Raw genomic sequence first — 26,111 nt, forward strand, 5'->3', positions numbered from 1 at the left:
TTAAACTTCTCGTTTATGCTTAGCCTAATTGATTGGAATCCCAATCAATGGTCCTAATTATCTAATTAATCAAAATGCACAGAAAACGAATCCGCTCCATACAAATTAACAAATCGCATTAAGTTTTAGGGATTACGCTAAGATGAGTGTTTAACTTCCAGCGTCTAATTAAACAATCAATATGGTTTTTCTCTAGATTGCTAGGAGCAATCCTTTTCGCCTAACTAATTTATTGTTTCCAATGGGATTAACTTATAAGTATATGTCAAATATTACTAGTTAATCACAAAGCATTAGAATCACACAACAAAATTATCGGGCGTCAATCAACAATTAGAATCATACAATTCATAAATGTAAATTCGGATTAAAACCCATAGACAAATTTGTATACATCAATAAATCAAAATTTCACGAAATTACATCGAGTTCCTCCGAATCCTGAAACTAAGAAACCAAAATCTTACCTTCCCATTGAGATGGAGAAGCTACAATCCTGCATATACTCAATTAACAACTAAAGAAACACCCAAAATACAAAGTGGAAGAGAGAAGAGAAGGAAAATTCGACTGGAGGCCAAAGGTGGGTGAATTAATCTGACCTAAAGAGAAGAAATGTATATATAGGGTAGCGTTGCAACGCTGCACAAATGAGTGTTGCAACGCTACTCTGCCTTACAGTGCACTTCTGTCTTCAATTCGTAGCATTGCAACGCTACATGTAATGTTGCAACGCTACTCTATTTTGCCCAAAATAGGTAGCTACTACCTTATAGCTTGCAACGCTCTGTCCGGGGGTGTTTTCGTTCGTTCACGTCCTTTTGAAACCCTGTTGCTCAAATTAGCTTCTAATTGCTCCAAATTAACTCTGAATAGCTTGTAATGACTGATTTTACCTCCAAGATGCTTAATACCTACAAAATCATCAAATAAACACATTAAACATAGTAACGTCCTAGAATTAAGAACATTTTTGGTACTATCAATTACCCCCAACTTAATTCTTGATCATCCTCGAGCAAGGTAGAATCACACGTTCACACAGAAAAAATTATTATACTTGCTCAATCACATAGGTTGTTACTCTAGTCTCAATAGTCTATAAGGATGAGATTTGCAATAAAAATAAAAATGCAATCAGATTACAATCAATCAATGAAGCACATTTAAAAATGATTCTAAACTTTTTATGCAGGAGTGAGTCAAGAGCCCTACTAATTAAGCTTGCAAAATCTAGAACGGTTTTATAGGGCCCTCAATTCGTTTTCCCCCTACACTGGCTTGAAGGTTCAAGAGCTAAGCTTCCTAGACTCAACTTTGTAATGGCATACTTAAGGAAACCAAATTTTTATTTTATTTTTACTTTATACAAAGACGAAACGTTATCTAGACACATCACCTTCGTTTTGGCTTGCCCACACGGGTTTCATGTAGGTCATCCAACTACGAGCAATGTCTCCTAACAAGGTGTTGAAGCTTACTTATTCCTCGGGGTACTTTAGCTCAGAGAGAAACTACGGGTGTCATAGTCGCCCTAAGTTAATCATAACCTTTAGAAAGAGGAGTAATCCCCTCCAAAAATAACATACAAACTTACTTTTACTTTACAACACATTTTACCTTTTACAAACTTCTTTTTACATACTCTACACTTGGCTTTTACAATACAAAACAAGAGTTTAGCAAAAACTTAAGCATACATTACTAGGTTGAGCTTTCAGTCATTAACACGTATCACCTAGGCCTTTCAAGGTGATAACAAAAATATAAGTCCAATAATACAATTCTAAGCATGCAAGACCTAACTTCATTGGACAAGAAATTTAAAGATGCATGAGAGATTAGAAATTTTTTTAGAACGGGCTAAAAATTATGATCATGCTCTTTAAACATAGTTTCATGCAAACCTAATCACAAAAAGAGTGTGTCATCAATTACTCATCATAACAAACCAAGGAAGAGAGCAAACAAGCAAATTAAGCACACAAACATCGTCTGAGAACAATGATGCTTGGTTTTATGATGTAGAAATGTGGATGATATGGGATGGTGAAATTGCATTGAGCACTCAAGTTTTCTCAGCAGAATCCAAGTGTAAACTCCACTGAGTTTCCTGGTAAGTCCAGGGTCGAACTCAGAGACTTGTGAAAACAGGTTGTGTTGGTAATTTTTATAAAACTTTGCGGTAACCGATAACTCAATTAATTGTTGGTTTGTTCTTGATTGTGATAACAAAAAAAAATAAACAAATGCAGCGGATTTGAGAAAAGTCAGTTGTGTGATAAATGCACTAAGTAAGCGGATGAACAGGTTGAGAAGGTCTTTAGCTAGCGTTACTTGGGAATGCGCCAGACTATGCGATCATGCTACAATCATGCAAAGCAAGTCATTTCCCAATGCAAATACGATACCCCTAAGTCTAGGACGCATGTGTTGAATGTAAAAGTGTCCATAGAACTTATTCTTAAGTCTCTACTCTTTTCCTATGTGTTGATGCAAAATGCATGAAGGCAAGGTGACCGCATACAATCATATCCTATCTCTAGGATGCATGCGATGCGTTATAGCAAACAGTGCTTATTCCTAAGCTCCTATCTCTTGATTATGCGTTCTAATCTGACTCTCCCGATCCTAGATTCTGACCTGACCTTCCCAAGCCTAGATCCTATCCTTAGACTACCCTCCTGAGTATCTCTAATGGACGAATGAAGCATACATAATACAAGATAATCGCATAGAATGACGATCCCTAATTAAGTTAGCTAAGTACTTCTCAACCAATTCAACAAATTTAGCTACTCATGCGTAAATAACAGAGAGTGAACAGATATAGAGAAGTCAATTCCATTTTTATAAATGAGTTTGCATACAAAATAGCAATGGAAGTTAGAGGTAGAGAGCCTGGTAGCAATTCCTTGCTGGCCGAGGGTTTTACACTGTAAATCTCTATTCGATTCAAAAGATATTCCTGCTTCTGCAGACGTCGGCCCTCTCTCTGTCCTTGAAGCTTCCGGCACTCTCCCAAGCTTACCGGAACAATCTGTCAGCACAACCTTCCTCTCTCATGTCCGCCTTAAAATAAAAGAAAATCTAAAACTAAGGCTAAACTATGAACAAACTTGTGAACTGGTGGAACCCCTTTTCTGAAGGTCGCCTCTTGTATTTATAGAGCTTCAAGGTAAAGGCGGCTTCTCTCTCATGATTGCACAGATGGGATGGCTTTAATTCCCTAACTGATATTTCGAATATTTGTCACCAAAAAGTTGAATGTACTTGTTATCGTTAGCTGCTGTCAACTTAATTCGGATTCGACCGGCATCAGCTTTCTGTCCCATCGCGATAAATTATGCCTTTCACCCTGATGCGCCCACCAAGTTGCGTTGACCAGGTTGCAGCAATCCTTCTCGGGAAAATGTTTGCGAACAAAATCACCGCAAAGCCTTGCGGTGATGGTGCGCTCAACCAATGATCTCCTATGATCGCAATTTCCACTTTTCGTCAACGCATATTCTGCATAAAAACACAAAAATAAACTGTTCTTATGCGATGAACGCATGCGACTGCAATATTATGAATTTGATGCTTTTTGGACATAATTTAACATGTTTTATCAACGCATGCCAGCATTGTTTAAGAACTTAGCACTATGATAACGTGCATTTATGCTTGTTATCACACCCCCAAATTTAAACAACGCTTGTCCTCAAGCATAAGCTAAAGATTTCCTTTAGCAAGTCGACCGCAATGTTCTTTTCCTTGATTTCTCAAGGATACTTCATTCATCTCTTATATATCAAAATTTCCTTAAGTCTTATTCAAGTCTCTTCTTAAAATATTTCTAAGACCTAGGGATCGCAAGCTTAACCTTCAAAAGAACTTTACTAAATTCCGGAACATCGCATGATTTATTTCAAAATGAAAATTTTTCCACCGGGGTGTCAAATGATTTTATCCTTGCATATTTCTTGACATTATTATTTTTTTTTCAGACCTTGCACTGATTCAAGTGTCTTGCCTTCGTTTTGGTTTGCCCCTAAGTGTCATGCGGACATCTAACTACGAGCAATGCACTCTTTCTTAGACTAAACTCATACTTTCTTAGCAGCGAAGTTGCAGTCATTTATTTATGCGTAGATCCTGGTGACTTACTTTCGTTTTGGCTTGCCCCCATGTGTGTCATGTGGACATCCAACTACGGGTAAGTGCCCTTCACAACTTAACTCTTATCAACATGGGTTTCCCCCTTGCATTAACAATGGAGTTGTTATTTTCCTTTTTTCTTCTTCATTTCTTTTTTTTTTTCCAAAATAGCAATATCAAAAATAAATACCTCACCCCCAAATTTAAAATGCGGCAATGTCCTCATTGCCAAAGAATTGAAATAAGTCATGCGATGTTCTAAGAATGCTTCGTAAAGAGAATTTGAAAGAAAACTAGCGAACCTCTAACTTCTAGAAATATTTCATGAGGTGACTATCTTAAGGTTAAGTTGTCTCTAGTATATACGAAAGAAATAGAAGTATGTTATTCATCATTGAAATCATACTTGGCAAAGAAACAACATGCGATAACTCACTAAATTTATCAATATTAAATGATTGCAGTAATAAAAAAGGATGCAATGATGAAACTTTTAAAACTAAAATGCGATGCGATAGTGCAAAATTTGAAATAAAGTTAAGGAAGAGTACACCCTCAAATTTGCGTTGTCACCCGCATTATGTATTGATGCATCCTTCTTTGCGGCGATCATCTTCTTTGGATTGTGGTGATGGAATGAGATACGTTGCTTCTTCGTGTAATACCTCCGCAATCCTGCGCTTCGATCGTTACAAGAAAAACAGAGAGAGGGTCAAATAATTTTTAAACAAATTTTTTTTTCTTTTTTTAAATAAGAACAATGTAGATAGATAATCAAAAACAACAAAGTAATTGTGGTAATAGATAATAACGAGTATGATAAAAGTTCATGAAGTAATGATGTAGGAAAAAGGATGTTTAAAAGAGTTACGTCCCTAATGATGTTGAGTTATATAGTAACTCAGGGACTACTTATTCCAAGCTGGTCTTTTCATGTCCATGGTGGCTTTTCCCTCTTTTCTTTGTCCTCTGGGATCTTGACTGCCTTAATCTGAAACTTTTCCCCATGAATGTTCATTACAATCTCCCCCTTGCGTACATCAATTTGAGCATGACCGGTCGAAAGGAATGGTCGTCCCAATATGATGGGCGCATCTTCGTCCGCTTTATAGTCCAAAATGAGGAAGTCTGCTGGCAACATGAATTTATCAATTGAGATTGTGGCATTTTTCAACTCTCCTTCAGGATGTATTCGAGGTCTGTCCGCGAGCAGGAGAGTTTCCTTTGTGGACGTGAGTGTGCCAACATTCAATTGTTTGAAGATTGATAGTGGCATTATGTTTATACTTGCCCCAAGATCATATAGTGTTTGGCCACTGTAGACCTCTCTAATGGAGCATGGTATCGTGAAGATTCCTGGGTCGCACATTTTTTGTGGGAACATAGCATTTTGCATTGCAACCACTATTGCGATCTTTTCTTCCTCATTTTGTTTCTCTTTCACTCTTTGCGAAGTTGTTGGTGATTGGACTTCTTCTGTCTCAAAATCTAGAGGCTTGAGGGTGGACGCAGCTTCAGGGTTTATTCTCTCGGGCTTTCCGAACTATAGGTCGATGGGCCCTCGAATGCTACCGCATTCAAGTTGGTCACGATGGATTCTTCCCTTTCTTCCATAGTCATTTTGTCATTTAGCACAGAGACTGCCAAGCATTGTTCCTTCCCGGTACCACCAACGTTGCGAGGGAGCTCAATTCAGCTCGGCAGCGCTCCTTACGGCCTGTTTTTCAACTCGCCCGCAATTTGTCCCATCTGAATTTCGAGGTTTCGAATGGATGTTGCATGATTCTGAAGCAGTGATTCGTTTTTCTCAATGTACTGCTTCAACAAGCTTTCTAAGGACGAAGATTGCGATGTTTGCGAGTTGCTAGCTTGACTATGCGTTGGGCCGCTGTTTTGAGGGAAAAATCCGGGTGACCCTCCTTTTTGCGCCACAGGTTGAAAGTTTTGTTGTTGATTTTTCCACACAAAATTTGGGTGGTTTCTCCACCCAGGGTTATATGTGTCGAAATATGGATTGTTATTTATGAAGCACACTGACTGCGGATTTGTTGGGCATTACTCCATCGAATGAGGGTCTCCATAAATGACACAACTTGCGGTCGTCTGAGCAATTGCGTTGACCTGCCCTTGCTTCGCTCCCGTGTTCTTAATTGTGATGCCTTGTATCAAACTCATCATTGCAGACATTTGATTCTGTAAGGATGCGATGGCCCCGTTATTTGCATCATTATCTTTAATTCTTAATCTTTGATCGCTTTCCCGCCAATCCTCATGATTTTTGGAAATGCGATCAAGTATACTCTTTGCCTCCTCATATGTCTTGTCTAGCAGACCACCAGCGGCTGCCGTGTTGGCAGCGGTCTGCGAAGAGGGATTTAGGCCTTGATAGAAGATCTCCATCTGCATGCAATCTAATAAGCCATTATGTGGACGTCTCTTACCAGCCGCTTAAACCTCGCCCAAGCATTGCTGAGCGATTTGTCATCTTCTTGTTCAAATTTTGTTATTAATTTCCTTCTCCTGGCATTCTCGGTTGGTGGGAAATACTTCTTCATAAACTTTTCCACCACCTGTTCCCACGAAGTTATCTCTCCCGATTCAAGAGAATATGCCCATTCAAGAGAAAATGGGCATATTCTCGCCTAATCACACAAAGAAAATGAAAACAGAATTAGTCGAACTTCTTCGGTAGAGATATTCAGGAACACAAAAGTGTTGCAGATTTCTATGAAGCTTCGGAGGTGAGCGTTCGGATCTTCGCCACACCTTCCTCTAAACTGTCCAATAACCTAGATCATCTGCAACATTACCGGCTTCATTTCAAACCTCGATCCATCTAACGTTGGCCTCATGATTCCTAGAGAGAAATCATAGAGGTTGGGCGATGCATAGTCCTGAATGGGTCTATTGCAATTATTCGCCAGAAGGATGGGGTTGGCCATTATATTGTTCACGATCGCGGCCCTTTCTACCGGTTGCTCCGCCATTCTTGGAGTTCGATCTTGTTGTTGGCAGTTGTCTCTCAGTCTACGTTTGAACGTCATCTCAATCTCCAGGTCGTAATTCGCCAGAGATTGAGAGTCTGCAAAGAAATCAGAAAAATTACCATTAGCACATTATTTTGTCGAAGTCCCCGGCAACGACGCCAAAAACTTGATGCTTGGTTTTATGATGTGGAAATGTGGATGATGTGCAATGGTGAAATTTCGTTGAGCACTCAAGTTTCCTCAGCGGAATCCAAGTGTAAACTCCACTGAGTTTCCTGGTAAGTCCAGGGTCGAACTCAGAGACTTGTGAAAACAGGTTACGTTGGTAATTTTTATGAAACTTTGCGGTAACCGGTAACTCAATTAATTGTTGGTTTGTTGTTGATTGTGTTAATAAAAAATAAACAAATGCAGCAGATTTGAGAAAAATCAGTTGTGTGAAGATGCACTAAGTAAGCGGATGAACGGGTTGAGAAGGTCTTTAGCTAGCGTTACTTGGGAATGTGCCATATTATGCGATCATGCTATAATCATGCAAAGCAAGTCATTTCCCAATGCAAATGTGATGCCCCTAAGTCTAGGATGCATGTGTTGAATGCAAAAGTGTCCATAAGGCTTATTCCTAAGTCTCTACTCTTTTCCTATGCGTTGATGCAAAATGCATGAAAGCAAGGTGACCGCATATCCTATGCATTGAAATATAAGGGTACATATAGATCCTAGCAGCAACCGTGACAGTAGCAAACAGTGCTTATTCCTAAGCTCCTATCTCTTAATTATGCGTTCTAATCTGACTCTCCCGAGCCGATTCTCACTTGACCTTCCCAAGCCTAGATCCTATCCTTAAACCACCCTCCCAAGTATCTCTAATGGACGAATGAACCATACATAATACAAGATAATCGCATATAATGAAGATCCTCAGTTAAGCTAGCTAAGTACTTCTCAACCCATTCAACAAATTTAGCTACTCATGCGTAAATAACAGAGAGTGAACAGATATAGAGAAGTCAATTCCATTTTTATAAATGAGTTGAATACAAAATAGCAATGGAAGTTAGAGGTAGAGAGCCTGGTAGCAATTCTTTGCTGACCGAGGCTTTTACACTATAAATCTTTATTCGGTCCAAAAGATATTCCTGCTTCCACAGACATCGGCCCTCTCTCTGTCCTTGAAGCTTCTAATGCTCTCCCAAGCTTACCGGAACGATCTGTCAGCACAACCTTCCTCTCTCGTGTCCACCTTAAAATAAAAGAAAATCTAAAAACAAGGCTAAACTATGAACAGACTTTTGAACTTGTGGAACCCCTTTTCTGAAGGTCGCCTCTTGTATTTATAGAGCTTCAAGGTAAAGGCGGCTTCTCTCTCATGATTGCACAGATGGGATGGCTTTAATTCCCTAACTGATATTTCGAATATTTGTCACCAAAAAGCTGAATGTACTTGTTATCGTTAGCGGCTGTCAGCTTAATTCGATTCGATCGGCATCAGCTTTCTGTCCCATCACGATTAATTATGCCTTTCACCCAGATGCGCCCACCAAGTTGCGCTGACCAGGTTGCGGCAATCCTTCTCGAACAAATGTTTGCGAACACAATCACCGCAAAGCCTTACGGTGATGCTGCGCTCAACCAATGATTTCCTATGATCGCAATTTCCGCCTTGCGTCAATGCATATTCTGCATAAAATCACAAAAATCAACTGTTCCTATGTGATGAACGCATGCGACCACAATATTATGAATTTGATGCTTTTTTGACACAATTTAACATGTTTTATCAATGAACGGCTGCATTGTTTAAGAACTTAGCACTATGACAACGCGCATTTCTGCCCGTTATCACACAGCGCTCAAGGACCCCAACAATCACAACATACCCCACCCCCAACTTAAAATGATATATTGTCCCCAATGTATCTCTAATCTAAGTCCAATAAAATAAAATAGTCAAGGGAACAAAAAACCTCCCTTGATGACGTTTTTGCACATGTGATAGTGGTAAGAGGGTTGCGTTAAAATGATCTTCTTCTTCTTTAGGGCTGAGGGAAAGATCCTACAAAAGAAAAACAAGAAGTTAAACTAGAAAACAGTCAAGGAAAGCAGTAAATTTTATCACCTGGCTCCCTCCAAGAAGGGCAAATTTTTAACGTCGATTGCTCGACGTGACCTGTTCCCTGTCAAGGTACAAAGAATTCTCGTATTTCTCTAGTTCTTTCTTAGATGAGTCAATATAGTCTGGTAAGGCTATAAGGCTTCTCATCTTCTAAATAGAACCGGACAAGTCGAATTTGGATTTTTTGGAATATAGAAAAAAAAAAGTAAAAAGAAAGAATCAAATGACTCAAATGACTCAAAAGAGTCGAAACAAATAAAAGACTCGACAAACTCATGAGGACTAGGGGAACAATGCTCGAATATATACGAAATACCAGATGTTAGAATAGGGCAAGGTCTTTTGACCTCTAACTCTATCACATGGATGTCATCGAATTTAGGCTTTAAATTCTCCTTAACCTCACAAACTGGAAAGCATGGAGTGATGTCCTCATCATCACTAGAGTAGTAGCATTCCGCAAGGAACTCGACCTCCGAGGTACATACGATGGATTGCTCTGGTGCGCTCTCCAGTCTCTGCATGGCCTCAGTTAGCTGGGCAACAAGGGTGATCAATCCTTGCAGCTAAGCTTGAAGATCCTGCTGAAACTGAAGAGTACTATTAGCAAGTTCATAAATTGAGAACTCCAATGTCATACCTGGACACGAATCTCCAAGAAGTGGTTCCTGCTTCTTCACCGTGTCGACATGGACTACCTCATGCCTCTGGGCCTCTGAAAAATCAAAGGAATGGTCTGGCAACGGCTCATCCGGCCTCCCAACTGAAGTTGCAAGCCGAGCAACAAGGTCACTCAAGCTTTGTAAGTCAATTCTAGCCTCTGCCTTGGGGCAAAGACTCTCCTACTGGATACGCTCGAACTCTTCCTGCCTATGAAGGTTGTTCTACTCAATCTCAAAAGTTCTATCAGCAAGCTCCATAACCAAAGTCTCTAAAGACTTACCTGACCTTGAAGAGTGAGCATGAGTCGACTGGTGTGATGCTGTGAAATCTTGGCTGCCAAAGCTCTATTGCCATCCTGAGTATCTATGGTCAAAGAACTCCTCCCACCAAGAATGGTGAGGCTCGTAGTCCCACGGATCATAATACCCCTCCTCGGCAAATCCACATGGTGTTGGCATCCACTGCAACCTCGGGCATGCTTGCTTGGGATGCCCCTCGATTAGGCAACTCTCGCATACCTCTATTTATTGTGATCTCCTTTTCACCAAGTGGCTAACCAAGGAAGTCCACTCGGTAAGCTCTTGGCGAAGGCCACTTACCTCGTCATCAAAATTTGCAACTTGACCTTCAGACATCCAAGATTGATTCGAAAATCCCATCATGCTTAACTGACACAAAAAGAGAACAAATCAAAGCAAAAGAAATTTTAATTAAAAACCAACTAAGAAGAACTAATTGGCTTCCTCGGCAACGATGCCAATTTGGCAGGGTCGTGTTTACTGTCATTTGTAAACCCTCGCTGCACAAATAATATTTATAAATCACTAAACTAACTATTTATACTAACTAGTAGTACAAGCAGCAAGTCCGAGGTCGAACCTCAGGGAAGCGCAGAAGATTAGTTCATCGAAGCTCATTTTCAGTTAAAGAGATACATGGAAGAGAGGGGGGAGGTTGGTGTGGATTGATAAGTAAAATTGCATAAAATAGAGTGCAAGAAAAGTAAAGATAGAAGCGCAATTAATCAATATGTCTTAGAGGAATGGATTCACTCAATGTAAGTTAAATCATTGAACCAATTTATGACTTAAACTTCTCGTTTATGCTTAGCCTAATTGATTGGAATCCCAACCAATGTTCCTAATTATCTAATTAATCGAAATGCACAAAAAACGAATGTGCTCCATACAAATTAATAAATCACATTAAGTTCTTGGGATTACGCTAAGATGAGTGCTTAACTTCTAACGTCTAATTAAACAATTAATATGGTTTTTCTCTAAGTTGCTAGGAGCAATCCTTTTTGCCTAACTAATCTATTGCTTCCAATGGGATTAACTTATAATTATATGTCAAATATTACAAGTTAATCACAAAGCATTAGAATCACACAACAAAATTATTGGGCATCAATCAACAATTAAAATCATGCAATTCATAAATGTAAATTCGAACTAAAACCCATAGAACAGTTTGTATACTCGGGTCTTATATGAATATGCAGGAAGGGGTGCTCCTAGGTGTGTGTAGGGATTGTATTTGTTCGCGAGAATGGATTCCTCGTCAAGTCAATTTGGGGGGTGTGGACATACTTGCGCTAGAAGCGACTTTTTCTTCTTCCTTTTCATTTTCATTTTTGTTCTTTTTTTTGTTCTTTTTTTTCTTTTTCTTTTTTTCTTTTTTTTCTTTTTTTTTTTTTTTTTTGGTAACAAGAAACCATAATTCCAAGTTCCAATGAGAAAAAAGGAAAGAATACTAGGGGGCGTACAAAAACCAAAACCCCAAAAAACCAAAACAGAAAAGGGTTCTAATCTTCTAATCTAATGAATCTGACCCTTTACTTGTGTGCATAATTGCATTATACAAAGAGAAGATGTGACTTGTTAAGTCAATCTTCCTTTCAACGCAGAAGTCGTGGACGAATTCACCTTCAGTTTGCTTGATCATCTCTAGTACCTTAAAATTACATTGCAGGGTAGGCACTATTTATTATCCATATGGAAAAAGTCTTGTCCACTTTTAAGGAAACTCAGCGATGAAAGAAATTCAACGAGAGAACTAGATCGAGTTCCTTTGAATCCCTAAACTAAGAAACCAAAATTTTACCTTCCCATGGAAATGGAGAAGCTACAATTCGACATCTACTCGATTAACTACTAAAGGAACACCCAAAATACAAAGTGAAAGAGAAAAGAGAGGGAAAATTCGGCTAGAGGCCGATGGTGGGTGAATTAATCTAACCTAAAGCGAAGAAACGTATATATAGGGCAACGTCGCAACATTGCAACGCTACAGAGATAAGCATTGCAACGCTACTCTGCCTTGCAGCGCGCTTCTGTCTTCAATTTGTAGCGTTGCAACACTGCCCTATTTTGCTCAAAATAGGTAGCTACTGCCTTATAGCGTTGCGCAATGCTCGTTTGAGCGTTGCAACGCTCCATCCAGGGGTGTTTTCGCTCGTTCATTTTTTTTTGAAACCCGGTTGCTCAAATTAGCTCCTAATTGCTCCAAATTAACCCTAAATAGCTCATAAAGGATGATTCTACCTCCAAGATGCTCAATACCTACAAAATCATCATATAAACACATTAAACATAGTAACAACCTAGAATTAAGAAGAGGAAAATAATACATCTTCGGTGCTATCACCTGTAAATCAGAAGCTTCAACGATATAAGATTAATTTGCTAAACTCATTAACCAAGTTAATCAATATTTGTTAACTATCCTTACACTCTACTAAAGACCCACAACTGCACTCTCCTCACTACATATATATTTCTATGTCCACGGATATAGATCAATAACAACAAGTTATTCCTTCACGGGTGTTCATAACTCAAATTGGTTCAAATTACCGTTTTACCCTTGGCTTATCTCTGACTCCTTAAGTACCAGTGCTCCTCTAATGAACAACCATTGTCCAACCAATAGACAGAAACTCCTCTCGAGCCAATGAGAGGGTATAGCTCTTTGTTCAAGTCCTAGAGACACCACTTAAGGGAACACTCATCTACTTATCCTGAAAGCGGGAAGGAATGAATTCCACCTTGTATTATTATGTTCCCAGCTCCCCACTCGGTCTTGTCCCCAAAATGGTTGGCATATTGAGTCGGGGAGCTGGCCACCCTCACCATACAAATGAAAGGACAATCCCTCGTGAACAGGATTTCATAATATATTCAGAATTAAGACTAAGTTGTCTAGGCCATCCTATTGAAATAGGAACCTAATTAGTAAATGGTGTTACATCTAATGGTTACCATTTCGCAATATGGTCTTATGCAAACTCATTGCATAGGATACTCCACTCACTTGTCACCTACACGAACGCATTGGATGATTGCGTTTGTATCAAATACAAAGTGAGTTGTATCCATAGTGTCACCATGATAAGGTACCCAGCCTTATCCCTATACTATAAACCTTTTAGGTTGTATTGAACATTGATCTATCTATGTCTCCACATACAGTTCAAGATTCATACGGAAGCCTTTGATGTTAGTTTATTGGATTCAGAGTTATTAAGACAAAATAGAAAACAACACAATAACATTTATTGAATTAACATCTATAACTCTTTATTGATGATAATCAATTAATAACACTTACTATCTACGAGTTTTAGGGCATAAAACCTAACAAACTCCCACTTGAACTAAAACTCTAGTCAATAGATTGTACATAATATCATAATCCAAAATTCAGAATAATGCTAAATAAATACAATAAATTAGGGCATCCATATACCTATTACATATCTCCCTCTTTTCCTAGATTATAATGTACATGTCTCGTAGACCTAGATTCTCAAGGTGACCCTCAAACACTTTATCCGAGGGAGGCTTCATAAATGGATCGACAATGTTGTGCTCTGAGGCAATCTTTGTGACGATCACATCTCGTCGTTGCACAATCTCCCGTATCAAGTGATACTTCTTCTAATATGCTTTCCTCATGTCACTAGAGGTTCTTTAGAGTTGGTTACTGCACCACTGTTGTCACAATATAATGTGATGGGTAAATCCATATTTGGACCACTTCCAAATCGCTTAGGAACTTCATGAGCCAAACTGCTTCCTTTACTGCTTCACAAGCAGCTACATACTCAGTTTCCACAGTGGAATCTGCAATGCATCCTTGCTTGATGCTACGTCATATTACAGCTCCCCCGTTTAGGGTAAACGTTGATCTTGACGTGGATTTTCTAGTTGTCAGTTTGGAAATCAGAGTTGGTGTATCCTGTAAGGATCAAATCCTTAGCTCCATACACCAACTTATAGTCCCTCGTTCTCCTAAAAGATACTTAAGGATGTTCTTAACTACAGCCCAGTGGTTTAATCCTGGATTGGACTAATACTTACTAACTATTCCCACTATATAACAAATGTCTAGCCTAGTGCAAAGCATAGCATACATTAAGCTGCCCACAATTGAGGCATAGGGAATGCATCTCATATCCTCAACTTCTTGAGGTATCTTAGGACATTGTTCCTTAAACAAGTGAACCTCGTGCCTGAAAGATAATAAACCCTTATTAGAGTTCTACATCGAATATCGAGTCAATATTTTGTCGATATAAGTTGCTTGAGATAGAGCCAACGCTTTATTCTTGCGATCCCTAATAATTTGGATCCCAAATACATATTGTGTCTCTCTCAAATCTTTCATTTGGGATTCGGTTGTCAACCATTCCTTAATGTCAGTAAGGTACCCGACATCACTCCTAATGAATAAGATATCATCTACATAAAGTACTAAGAAAGCTACTTTATCGTTGATGATTTTCTTATAGATACAAGGTTCATCAACGTTTTGATCAAAACCAAAAGATTTAATCGTTGTTTTAAATCTAATGCTCCAAGATCTGGATGTTTGTTTCAACCCATAAATGGATAGATTCAGCTTGCATACTTTTTGCTCCTAACTTGGGCTATGAACCCCTCGGACTAAAACATAAAGATATTCTCCTCAAAATTCCCATTCAGAAAAGCAGTCTTGCAATCCATTTATTAATGTCAAATGTTCAAAGGTTCAAATCTTCATTCTCTAATTTTGATATTACTGAAAAAATATTCGTTAAATCCTTAAATGAATCATATTAATTCTCAAAGCCCCCGAACTGTATCAAGATTTCTACTTTTATTTTTTTTATTTTTTTTATTTATTATTTATTATTTTATGTTGAGAAAGGGAGAAGGAAAAGAACTCAAAGTTTACGGGGAAAACCCTAGACCAGGGAGAAAAAACCACGATAGAGACTGATTTTTTATTATTGATTTGATACACAAAGTACAAGCAAACAGGCCAAATAAATAGACAATTGGAAGCCCTAGGGTACATAAAATTACTAAAATATCCCTAGGGTAAAAAGCTATTTTTCGACACTCCCACTTCAAGTTGAGGCGTAAATATCAATAAGATCCAACTTGCTGACACAATAATCAAAGCTTTGTCTGAGTAACCCCTTTGTAAGCACATCTACAACTTGTTGATTTGAGAGAACATAAGGAATGTATATACTTTCATTGTCTAGTCTTTCCTTGATGAAATGCCCGTCAATCTCAGTGTGTTTGTTCTGTCATGCTGAACTGGATTATTTGCAATACTTATTGCTGCCTTATTGTCACAAAATAGTTTCATTGGGAGCTCGCTACCTTGATGAAGATCTGACAACACTTTCATCAACCAGATTTCTTCACATATCCCTAAACTCATGGCTCGATACTCAGCCTCAGCGCTACTTCTGGCCACAACTCCCTGTTTCTTGCTTCTCCAAGTCACTAGATTATCCTAGACAAATGTGCAATACCCAAATGTTGACTTGGTTGGTAGGGAGGCCAGGGCCGACATGTTCAGGAATCGGAGGTGACTCTAAGGGAATTGCATATGTGGACCAGTTAGCCTCTTCACTAGAGTTCTCCCCCTGAAGATGGCTAACAGGAAAGAATGGTTGATCCTCAAAGAAGGTGATATCCATGGAAACAAAATATTTGCGAGATGACGGGTGGTAACATTTATACCCATGTTGATGGAGCGGATACCCAACAAAGACATTTTTTAGCACGGGGGGTGAATTTCGTGCAGTTTGGACCATGAGAATGAACAAAGGAAACATGGCCAAGTACCCGAAGCAGAACATCTGAGATTAAACGAGTAGTTGGGTATGACTCTTTAAAACAATCTAACGGATTTTGAAAGTTGGGGACTCGGGAGGGCATTCGGTTGAATAAGTGGGCGACAGTAAGGATAGCATCCCCCCATAGTGATGTGGATAGCATTAAGGAACGAGCAACTTCCACCAAATGACGATTTTTCCTCTCGACTACCCCATTTTGTTGGGCAGTATACACACACGAACTTTGGTGGATAATCCCTTTAGAGGTGAGGAAGTCCTGGAAAGAGGCGTTAAAGAATTCCCGCCCATTGTCACTTCTCAAAATACCAATCTTTGCATTAAATTGGGTTTCCACGGTAGCATAGAATTGTTGGAATACAGACGACACCTCAGACTTATTAGTGAGAAGAAAGACCCAAGTAAGCCGAATGTGATCGTCTATAAAGGTGACAAACCAGTGTTGGTGAGGGACCCCAGACATCACTATGAACTAAGGTGAAGGGTCTGGATGATTTGTAGGACTGGGAGTGAAAGAAGACACGACTCTATTTGGCACAAATACAAACATCACAGTTTAAAGAAGATATATTAATATTGCAAAATAAATGCGGAAACAAATATTTCATGTATTCAAAGTTTGGATGTCCTAAGCGTTAATGTCATAACAAAAAGTCATTCTCAGGAGTAGAACAATTTAAAGAAATAAGACTAGTCCTATAATCATTCCTAGAGGAAGCATCATTAGTCAAGAAGTAAAGCCCCCTATCATGTCGGGCAGTGCCAATCGTCGCCTCCGAGCTTAGATCCTGAAATAAAACAGAGTCAGGTGAAAAAACTGTCTGACAACTTAGATCTCTTGTAATTTTACTGATAGATAATAAATTATATGATATCTTAGGAACATGCAATACATCCCACAATACCAAACCCTCAAACGGAAACAAATGTCCTTTCCCTGCAACAGGTGCAAATGACCTATCTGCGATTCTAATCCGTTCATTACCAGCACTTGGACAGTATGAAAGAAATTGATCAGATGAGCCAGTAAGATGATCTGTAGCCCCTGAGTCAACAATCCAAGGTTTTTTTACCATTAATACTAATTAGGCCAAAAGACTGAATCATACCTAATTGTGCGATGGCACAGACCCCAATTGTACTCAGGTTGGTCTTACTGTCTGCTAGGGATTGGTGTTGAGAATTCTCATTCGCAGAGTCACTCACAAAGGCATGCCCAGGGTTTGATTTGTCATGTGACTGCGACGTTTACTGTTCGAAGGTCGTCCATGTAGCTTTCAACACTGGTCTTTTGTATGCCACGACTTTTTACAGTGCTCACAAACAGGGGCGGACTTCTTATCGTCGTCAGAGCTAGAGGACTTGGTGGCAAAGGCAGCAGCATCAGCAGAGGTAATTACTGGATTATTCATTGCACTTGATCTGTCTTCCTCTAGACGTATTTCTGAGCAAATTTCCATGAGAGAGGGTATAGGACGTTGCCCCATAATCGGACTCCGAACGACATTAAACTTTGAATTTAACCCAACAAGGAAGTCATAGACATGATCAGCTTCTTTAATTTTTGCATACTGAGCTCCGTCATGCACACACTTCCGGACAATTTCCCTACACAAATCCATCTCTTGCCACAAAAGAGACATTTTATTGAAATAGGACGTTATGTCCATAGTTCCCTGCTTGCATTTGTGGGCCTGTTTTCGCAACGTATAGAGTTGGGACGCATTCTGCCTCTTTGAATAAAGTTGTTGCACAGCATCCCAAATATCTTTGACAGTTGCAGCATAGAGTAATGGTCTACCAATTCGAGATTCCATACTATTAATCAAAACATATCTCAACAGCGAGTCTTCCCCTTTCCAAATACATTCCTGAGGATCTCCTGGTACAGGCTTAGGTATCTCTCCAGTCAAATACCCAAATTTATGACGTTCTTCCAAGATCATTCTGATGGATTGAGACCAGGAAAAATAGTTCTGGCCATTCAGCTTTTCTCCAATAATGAATCCTGCAAAATTTCCCATAGATCCAGACAGAATATTTGTAGTGGGTAAAATAGGGAAAGAATTTACCGGGTTCTCAGAATATATTGGTATGTTGTCAGAGAATTCTGGTTGGACTGGTTGAGAATTCGTCCCAAGAACTGTTCCAAAATCTGCAATCTGCTGTTGGAGATGGGCAAAACGTCATTGGAGATCATTTAGTCCATGAGCCATTGTAGTGGCTGGAATACCTCGATCGCCCGTGGACCCTCGACCCAAATTTAAGGAACTAAAGCCGACTGCTGGGTTGAAGGTCTAATCGGTCGACTGCTGGGTTGAAAAACTCATCATGGAGCGAGGGTTTTGCTATGCAGAATCGGCCGTCTGCGCACTTAGGAAGGAGACCAACGCACGCGGATCGGTCGAACTCAGGAGTTGTGCCGTTTGCACACAGGACGGCTCGACCGACTGAGGCGCCACAGATTGGGTCAATTGTTGCACTGGGTCCGCCGACGACTGCTACACCAGAACCGACGTTGGTTGCCTCTAGAACGTCGCGACTTGCTAGATTGGTCCGACCGTAGCCGAGCGGCTAGAGCTGGGTCGGCTAGGGTTGAGATCCGACACTAATTGAAGAATTTTGGGCAGTGCGGCTTGGAGATACTGTTCAACGACTTCTCGTATGGATGCAGTAATGTCGGCATTTACGGCTCCACCAGTTCCAATGGAGGTTGCTGATGGAGACTCTGATCTATTCTCATCGATGACGACTAGAGTTTCATCGCCATGCTCTGATGTTGAGAAAGGGAGAAGGAAAAGAACTCAAAGTTTACGTGAAAAACCCTAGACCAGGGAGAAAAAACCACGATAGAGACTAATTTTTTATTATTGATTTGATACACAAAATACATGCAAACGGACCAAATAAATAGACAATGGGAAGCCCTAGGGTACATAAAATTACTACAATATCCCTAGGGTAAAAAGCTATTTTTCGATATTTTATTTTATTTTATTTTATTTTTTTAAGAATGTATATCTAGATTTCAAGTTGCTGTTAAGTATTAAATCCCATCCGATAGGAACAAAGCTCAAATCATATCAAATCGAGGAACATAATCTCCCAAGACATTATTTATGAAAATTCAAAAAAAAAAAATTATACTAATTATGTAGTGCATTTATCACACAAACAAGAATGTCCCAAGAGACATTACGAGGATATGCAAGACAACTTCTGCTCGACAAAGGTGGTTTGTCATCTTCACCTCTAAGAATTCAAGCAAAATACGAGGATAGGTGGCCTTGTTGACCTTTTTGTCAGCAAGAAGACAGTGGATCCCCTACCATTTCTGGCGCGTTGCTCCGTTAATGCCACATGCAGTGAGTTTGTAGAAAAATTATATTGTCCCTTCCTGGTATGAGGTAACCTGTAAAAGAAGAAAACTGTGCACAGGTGTGTTGCTTAAGTTAGAGATCATAGAATAGAAATGCAACAGGCTTAGGTATGGCAAATGAGGACTCCATTTGGACTTACCTCCATTTGAGTCATAATGTTCTGTTCAGTAAACTTCGGTTTGGATGATATGGAATCAGTACCTATAGAGCTTCCCCTAGATTGTCACCTCGGCCTCGGCCTCGGCCTCTAATCCTAAGATAAGCTCTCCCAAGGCCCAATTGGGCCATGTGTATGTGGGGTTGAACCTCCTCCTTTGACTCCACTTCCATCCCAAGTCACCTTTTCCTCAAACCCTTCTCTAGGTCATTAGTAGAGTGTGTTACGTTCAGCCTTCTATCCTTATAGACTAGATTTGTCTTCAGATACTTTATACATACTTGGCCCTAGTGGGTTAATTCTTCCATGATTGGATTTGAGGCCATCACGAGTTCTATTGTCAAATTTTTGGACTCGACAATAATGGCTATTAGCTCTAAATAACCACAAATCACGGTCAGTTCCATTAAACACATGCATCTCAACTTTCTTGAACTTGTTTCGATCATATCCCACCTAGTCTTCCTTCATGACATTCTCCATCCAAACCAGCTTCGACAGCAATGATGACGAATCCCTGAACCCTCCCACTAACTTCGGATTTTCAATTGACTCTTCTATCAATGTGGAACCTGTGGAACTATTCCACAATGAAACAATCTCCATACCTATAAACAGCAACATCTTCCGAGTATCATTTGTGGACCTTTGTTGCTGCTCAGCTCACACACTCAATCGATCCATGCTCTTCGACAAAACTGCTAACGTTTATTCGATCACTCATAACTTCTTAACACTCTCCTTGAATCCTCCTATCTACCAATTAGACACTTCCATCCTTTCCTCGAGCTTCCTTTGCACCACTTCTTCAATTCTACCAAAGTTGACGTGGACTGATATCAATATGTAAGGTATCTTTTTTAATGTTTATATTGAATTACTTATATACCTCCCCAACCTATCAAACGATGCCAACAACCTTCCTTCCCGCACAATGGTTTCCATATTTTTTTTATAAACAGAAATAAAAAATTTCATTGATATAATGAAGAGTAAAGCTCAAATTTCAAAGAGACATGAACCGAATAAATCACTAAGGATCTGGAGATGCACCTGGATATCTCAACTAGATTGACACAACCATAGCACCCTCATCATATCCAATACAAAACGAAATTTCAGATATTACAATAGATCAAAAAAACTTGATTGCATAGGAAAAACAAAAGCATTCCCAGTGGTCCCATATTAAGTAATTCACTTCCCCCTACCAGAAGTTCAATATAACCATTATTTGATATACATGAACTAACAATATTAAAGAAACTAGATCATCAAATGTCTAGCTAGAAATCAACTTTTCTTTCAGTAGTCATACATCGTTTTTAATATCATCATTACTTACTTCTATTGAATTTTAAGTTTAGATTCTAGAAGTAAAATAATGTTCAACCATCATGAGTTGGCCTAATACCTCTGAACTTTTTAAAAGTTTAAGGGTATTATCGAAACTTTTGAAAGTTCAAGGATATTTTTTAAACAAATTACTAATGGTATCCATCCAAAACTAACGTCAAGGGTATAAACTTTTTTTGAAAGATTAAGGATATCATTGAAACCTTTGACAGTTCATAGGTATTTTTGACACAAAATACATAGTTCGGGGATATTTTTTATAATTTAGCCAAAAAAAAAAGAACAATAGAGAATGAATTTTACATTGTTGGAGATGGGATCATCATACTAGGCTAAACCAACATCCACTTGAGGGAGGCAACCTTTAGAAGCAAGAGGTCAAGAAGACAGTTCCCAAAATTTTTGGCATGATTTTAAAAAAAATTAATAAGTTCTTTGTTTGAATCTTTATCAAAACCCATATGTCCCCCTATTAAAACATAATGAAACTTCTGTTAAGTATAAAGCAATAAGTAAACAGGAGGAGATCAAATAAAGAATTTTCTCACCTAGTTTTCTAGATGATAGACCAAGAGTACCAAGTCTAAGGCTCTCTTCTCGTGGATTCTTTTGACTTTTCACTTTCCTGCTCTTGAAGTAAACAACGTCAAATGCCTGCCTCAACTTGCTTATGTGCTTATCTTCATAATTTCACAGCAAGTCATCTATAAACCAACATTTCATCCCACCAAATGTAGAATTGAAGCCCCAACATTAAATTTCAAGGGTAGTGTGGCGGTTGTAGGATCAAGCTCAGGATTCTCTGCATGGTACAAAACGGGACTAGAATGAGTGATAATGGGCTCGACTCATCTTGTTGCACAGTTCTCCTTGAGCCATGTCCGTCTATTCCTACTAGGCTAAGCCTAGCAATGGAATAAGAAATGTTGAGTTCATGTAGAGTTAAGAAAAAATAGGGATTGTGTAATGTACCTTGTGCGTGATGATCCTCGTATTTTAAAAAAGAGTAGTTTAGGGTTTCCAACTGCCCATTGTTGATTGCAGAATGTCCACAACGAATTAATTCCACTCGATTATCAGGCATGTTGTCCATGAACTCCAAGCCAAATGAGCACTTCCCTATTTGTAGATAATTCGATCATGGTCTTCCCCTCAACTCTTAGCTGAACAACTCGAGACAGAGGATTCACCCAAAAAACATGAAAATTTGAACGTTAACATTTCGATTGAGCACTTTTTTTTTGGGGACCCATTGAACCATGTTTTCTCATGTTTTTTTTTTATTAAAAAGCTATTTTTGTTGTAATTAATTGCAGTGAAATAAATGGGCATGAAAATTGGATCTTCTATCATAATTGAATCCATAATTCACCAGACAAACAATATGTCTAATCCACCCCAATGAAGGATCAAAACTTTTTAAAAGACTTTTAGTAAAGCATGATACAGTTTACCTGATCCAACTGCAGCCTGGTTGTTTCATAGCACCAGTTTTCTTAATCAAATCCCTTACATTGGCTGCTTCTTCCCAACACCCAGCACTGGCATATATATTTGACAGAACCACATACACAGATGGATTCTCACGTTCTTTCTCTAGAAGGATTCCCGCAACAATTCTTCCCAACCTTAAGTTTTCATGAGCTGCACAGGCACTAAACAATGCCCACCAAACGTGTGTATGCTCCCCATATTCTGCACTTTCGATTACACTTTCAGCCTGATCAATATACCCCAAACGACCTATAAGGTCGACAATGCAAGATAATTGATCCACACTAGGAACAACATGATAATCTATCAACATTGTATCCAAAATCTGACAGGCTTCGTCAACTAATCCTGCATGGCTGCAAGCTGAAAGAATAGTAGTGAATGTGGCTTGATCAGGCATAATCGAGGGGATGTCTTGCATGGCCTTGAAACAATCAACAGCTTCCTTCCCCTTCCCATGTTGTGCATAAGCAGATATTACAGAATTCCATGATACAATATCCCTTTCGATCATGACATTAAAAATTTTCAAAGACCAATCTAGCATCCCACATTTTGAATACATTGTAATAAGACCATTGCATATAGAAGTTTCTGAGAAGTTCCCCGACCTGAGAATGTAACCATGAATTTGTTTTCCAATGTCCAAGGTTGAAATGTTTGCACAAATGCTCAGGACAATGCTGAGTGTAAATGTGCTTGGCTTGAGCTTTGACATTATAAGCTTAGAAAAATGCTCCAATGCCTGCAATGGAAGCCCATTTAACAGAAATCCATTGATGACAGAGTTCCAAGAAATTAAATTTTTTGAATTGATTTCACTAAATACTTGATGAGACTGTTTTATCTTCCTACACTTCGCATATGCAGAAACTAATGCATTTAAAATTTCGATTACGAGGATCAACCCATTTTTATGTACAAAAGCATGAACCATTTCCACTATCTCAATGAACTCTGAAACTCCTAATAAGCTTCCAAACGTGAACTCATCCGGCCCAATTCCAGTCCTTTGCATTTGTAGAAAAGCAAGAACAGCTGATTTTCCAAAATTCCCTTGGATATAGCTCGAGATTATGGCATTCCATGAGACAAGATCTTTCTCTCTTAGCAACTGGAAAACTGCATTTGCTGCTTGAAACTCCCCACAAGAAGAGTACATAGTTATGGTTGAATTTCCTACTAAAGTAAAAGATTCAAACCCTAGCTTAATGGCTTGGGAGTGCACTTGTTGGGCGACCCGTATAAATGAACATGAGCTCATAATGCTCACAAAGGTGAGCTCAGTAGGACTTAGACATGCCCTTTTCATATCTATGAACATAATCAACGCCTCTTCTTTCCTTCTTACACAGGCCAAGCCATCTATCATTACATTATAAGTAATCTGATCGCGAACCTTAGCTTCAGTTCCCTCAAAAACCTCATAGGCATCCTCGAGGTTCTCAATACTGAAATACATAGTGATCAAAGCGTTAATCACAGAAGTTTTTCCAAGATATCCAGCTTTAATTACCAAAGAATGCACCTGTCTTCCCAAATCTTCAATTTCCTTGGTACACAAACTCAAGATACAAGCAAAAGAGTAATTATCCGGCTTAACACCCATTTTGTGCATTTCATAAAAGGTGTTCACGGCAACCCAATCATGTCCACTTTCTGCAAACCCAGTTATCATAGCATTCCAACACGCAACATTATCCTTCGGCATCATATCAAACACCTCATCTGCATATTCAATATGACCTAATTTCGTACAAGCTGACAACAGCGTAGTCCAAGAGTAAACATCTGGTTTCTCAATCTCTTGGAAACCCCTTTTCAAAGATGCTAAATCCTCTGTTTTGGCATAAAGTGAAAGAATGGTATTTGCAACATGAGGATAGAATTTGAACCCAGATCGAATCGCATAACCATGGAGCTGAGACCCGAAAACAATGTCACGGAAGTTGGCACAAACAGCAAGTACAGTGGAGAGATTGTAGTGGTCAGGCTTGATATTGAAGCAATGAGATGAATGGATTTGAGTGAAGAGTTGCAAAGAGTCGAAGTAGCGACTTGAATGCTTGAGCTCTGCAAGGAAGCGGTTGTATTCAAGGAGGTCTTGTGAAGCACTTTCAGTTATTGTTTTCAAACTATGTATGGCATATTGGACCTTCTTCATTACTCAACACAAGTCTCACTGGCATTCACCCAACTTCCCTCTATAATTGCACGAGATTTTCCTACCACTTTCTCACAGTCTCACTAAAATGTACGAGTCCTCCTATAACACGGTTTTAAATCACGCTATTAACAACATGCTTTCAACATTAATCATAATGTTATTCAGACATCAAAACAAATAAACATGCTCATAATCATAAAATTGCATAACACCTCCTTAGAATGCTAGTTATTAGGACATCACCACATCATTATAGAGTGTTTTGCCTCCAGATCATAGATTCTAGACCTCAAATACTCAAATCATAAATATAACACAAATAAAATAAAACACACAGCATGCACGTGCTAGCACATAACAAACAGACCCAACATGGAAAATTCTAAATAGTATTGTACTCCTAAAACAATTCTCATGGTTCCCAAACAAAAAAGACAACTCTTAGAGGCTAAACTTGAGTTCAAAATTCTAAGTACTTATTTGAAACTAAAAGAATGTTCAGGGGATATTTTCTTACCTAAGACAACCTTATGTTGTAATTCAAAAACTCTGAATCAAGTCGGAACTACAGAAAGAGAGTTCCAAGAGCTAGAGACCAATCTAAATTACTCTTAACAGGGCATTACAACCTAAAACTCAGAGAACCAACTTTGGTGGTTGCTGAAAAGTGTTGGAATGAGTCTGTTAACAATCCAAAGCTATAAACAGAAAATCTCTAAGCTATAAACTACAACACTTAAAAGTATTTAGAGCGAACTAGTACCGTCTGAACGCCGCCAAACAGCATCGAGCAGTTGCTGGTTCGTGTTCTAATACGCTTTAACCTGTAGATTTTGCTAATCTAAAGTCGATTGAGGATGGGCTAGTGTCGAATCTTGTAGAAATAGGGACACCGCCGCTGGAACACTGTTGAAACTGCGTGGGAGTCCAAATTTGAGTTCGCTGGAGCGTCAAGACTCGCCAGAAGAGAGGGACAAGGCTGGATCCAAACTCCTCACAATCTAACGTGCAAGGCAAACACCGGAATTCGCCAGAAATCGAAGTTGCTGCTTCTCGTGAGTGCAGACACCGTCGGAATGCCGCCGTTGAAGGAAGGTGCCTCGTTCTTGTGTGGGTAACGCCGCCGAAGGTGGAGCATCAGCCGCCTGTTCGTCGCTGATCGGAGAGAAGAGCTCGCACCGCTGCTGCCGAAGCTGTTGTCGCATGGATGTCGAATCGTCGGGTGGAGCAAGAGAACGACTTGAGCTCGCGTGTGTCTGTCGCCGTTGAAGAAAGCGAAGTCGCCGGAGATGGGGAAGGTGCCGGAGAAGGAGCGACGTGAAGGAGGAGAGGAGTGACGACTGGAACAAGAAAATTTTCCAATTTCAACCCCTTAGAAAGGAACTTTTCAATTTTTTTAAAAAAATTTTTACCATGTATGCATACATTTCTCATTCATTTGAGGCCCAATCATGCATCCGTGAGAAATTTTAAGGCCTCGTGGTGATGATTTGGTTTTTGAAATTTTGTTTATAA

At 39.2% G+C, this 26,111-nt stretch overlaps 1 protein-coding gene across 8 annotated transcripts; it reads right to left on the reverse strand.

Moving 5' to 3' along the window:
- Positions 1 to 465: 465 nt before the first annotated feature.
- LOC120086667 (Tetratricopeptide repeat (TPR)-like superfamily protein) lies at positions 466 to 26,031 on the reverse strand. 8 transcript variants are annotated; one of them, XR_016532443.1, is made up of 6 exons: positions 25,360 to 26,031; positions 22,390 to 24,695; positions 21,908 to 22,098; positions 21,484 to 21,737; positions 19,562 to 20,393; positions 19,106 to 19,470 (listed from the first exon to the last, which is right to left on the reverse strand). XR_016532443.1 is itself a non-coding variant. In XM_090318282.1 (2 exons), exon 2 carries the CDS (start codon positions 24,591 to 24,593, stop codon positions 22,386 to 22,388), a length of 2,208 nt encoding a protein of 735 aa, XP_090174408.1. In that variant the 5' UTR covers positions 24,594 to 24,695; positions 25,360 to 26,029. The 8 variants fall into 8 exon arrangements, 1 of the variants encoding a protein (XP_090174408.1); XR_016532444.1 differs by having other exon boundaries at positions 19,562 to 20,412; positions 25,360 to 26,030; XR_016532448.1 differs by lacking the exons at positions 19,106 to 19,470; positions 19,562 to 20,393 and adding an exon at positions 466 to 4,815 and having other exon boundaries at positions 25,360 to 26,030.
- Positions 26,032 to 26,111: the final 80 nt, after the last annotated feature.

This window comes from Benincasa hispida, chromosome 9 (genome assembly GCF_027475165.1).
Source record: "Benincasa hispida cultivar pf3 chromosome 9, pf3_genome.v1.1, whole genome shotgun sequence".
Lineage (NCBI taxonomy): Eukaryota > Viridiplantae > Streptophyta > Magnoliopsida > Cucurbitales > Cucurbitaceae > Benincasa > Benincasa hispida.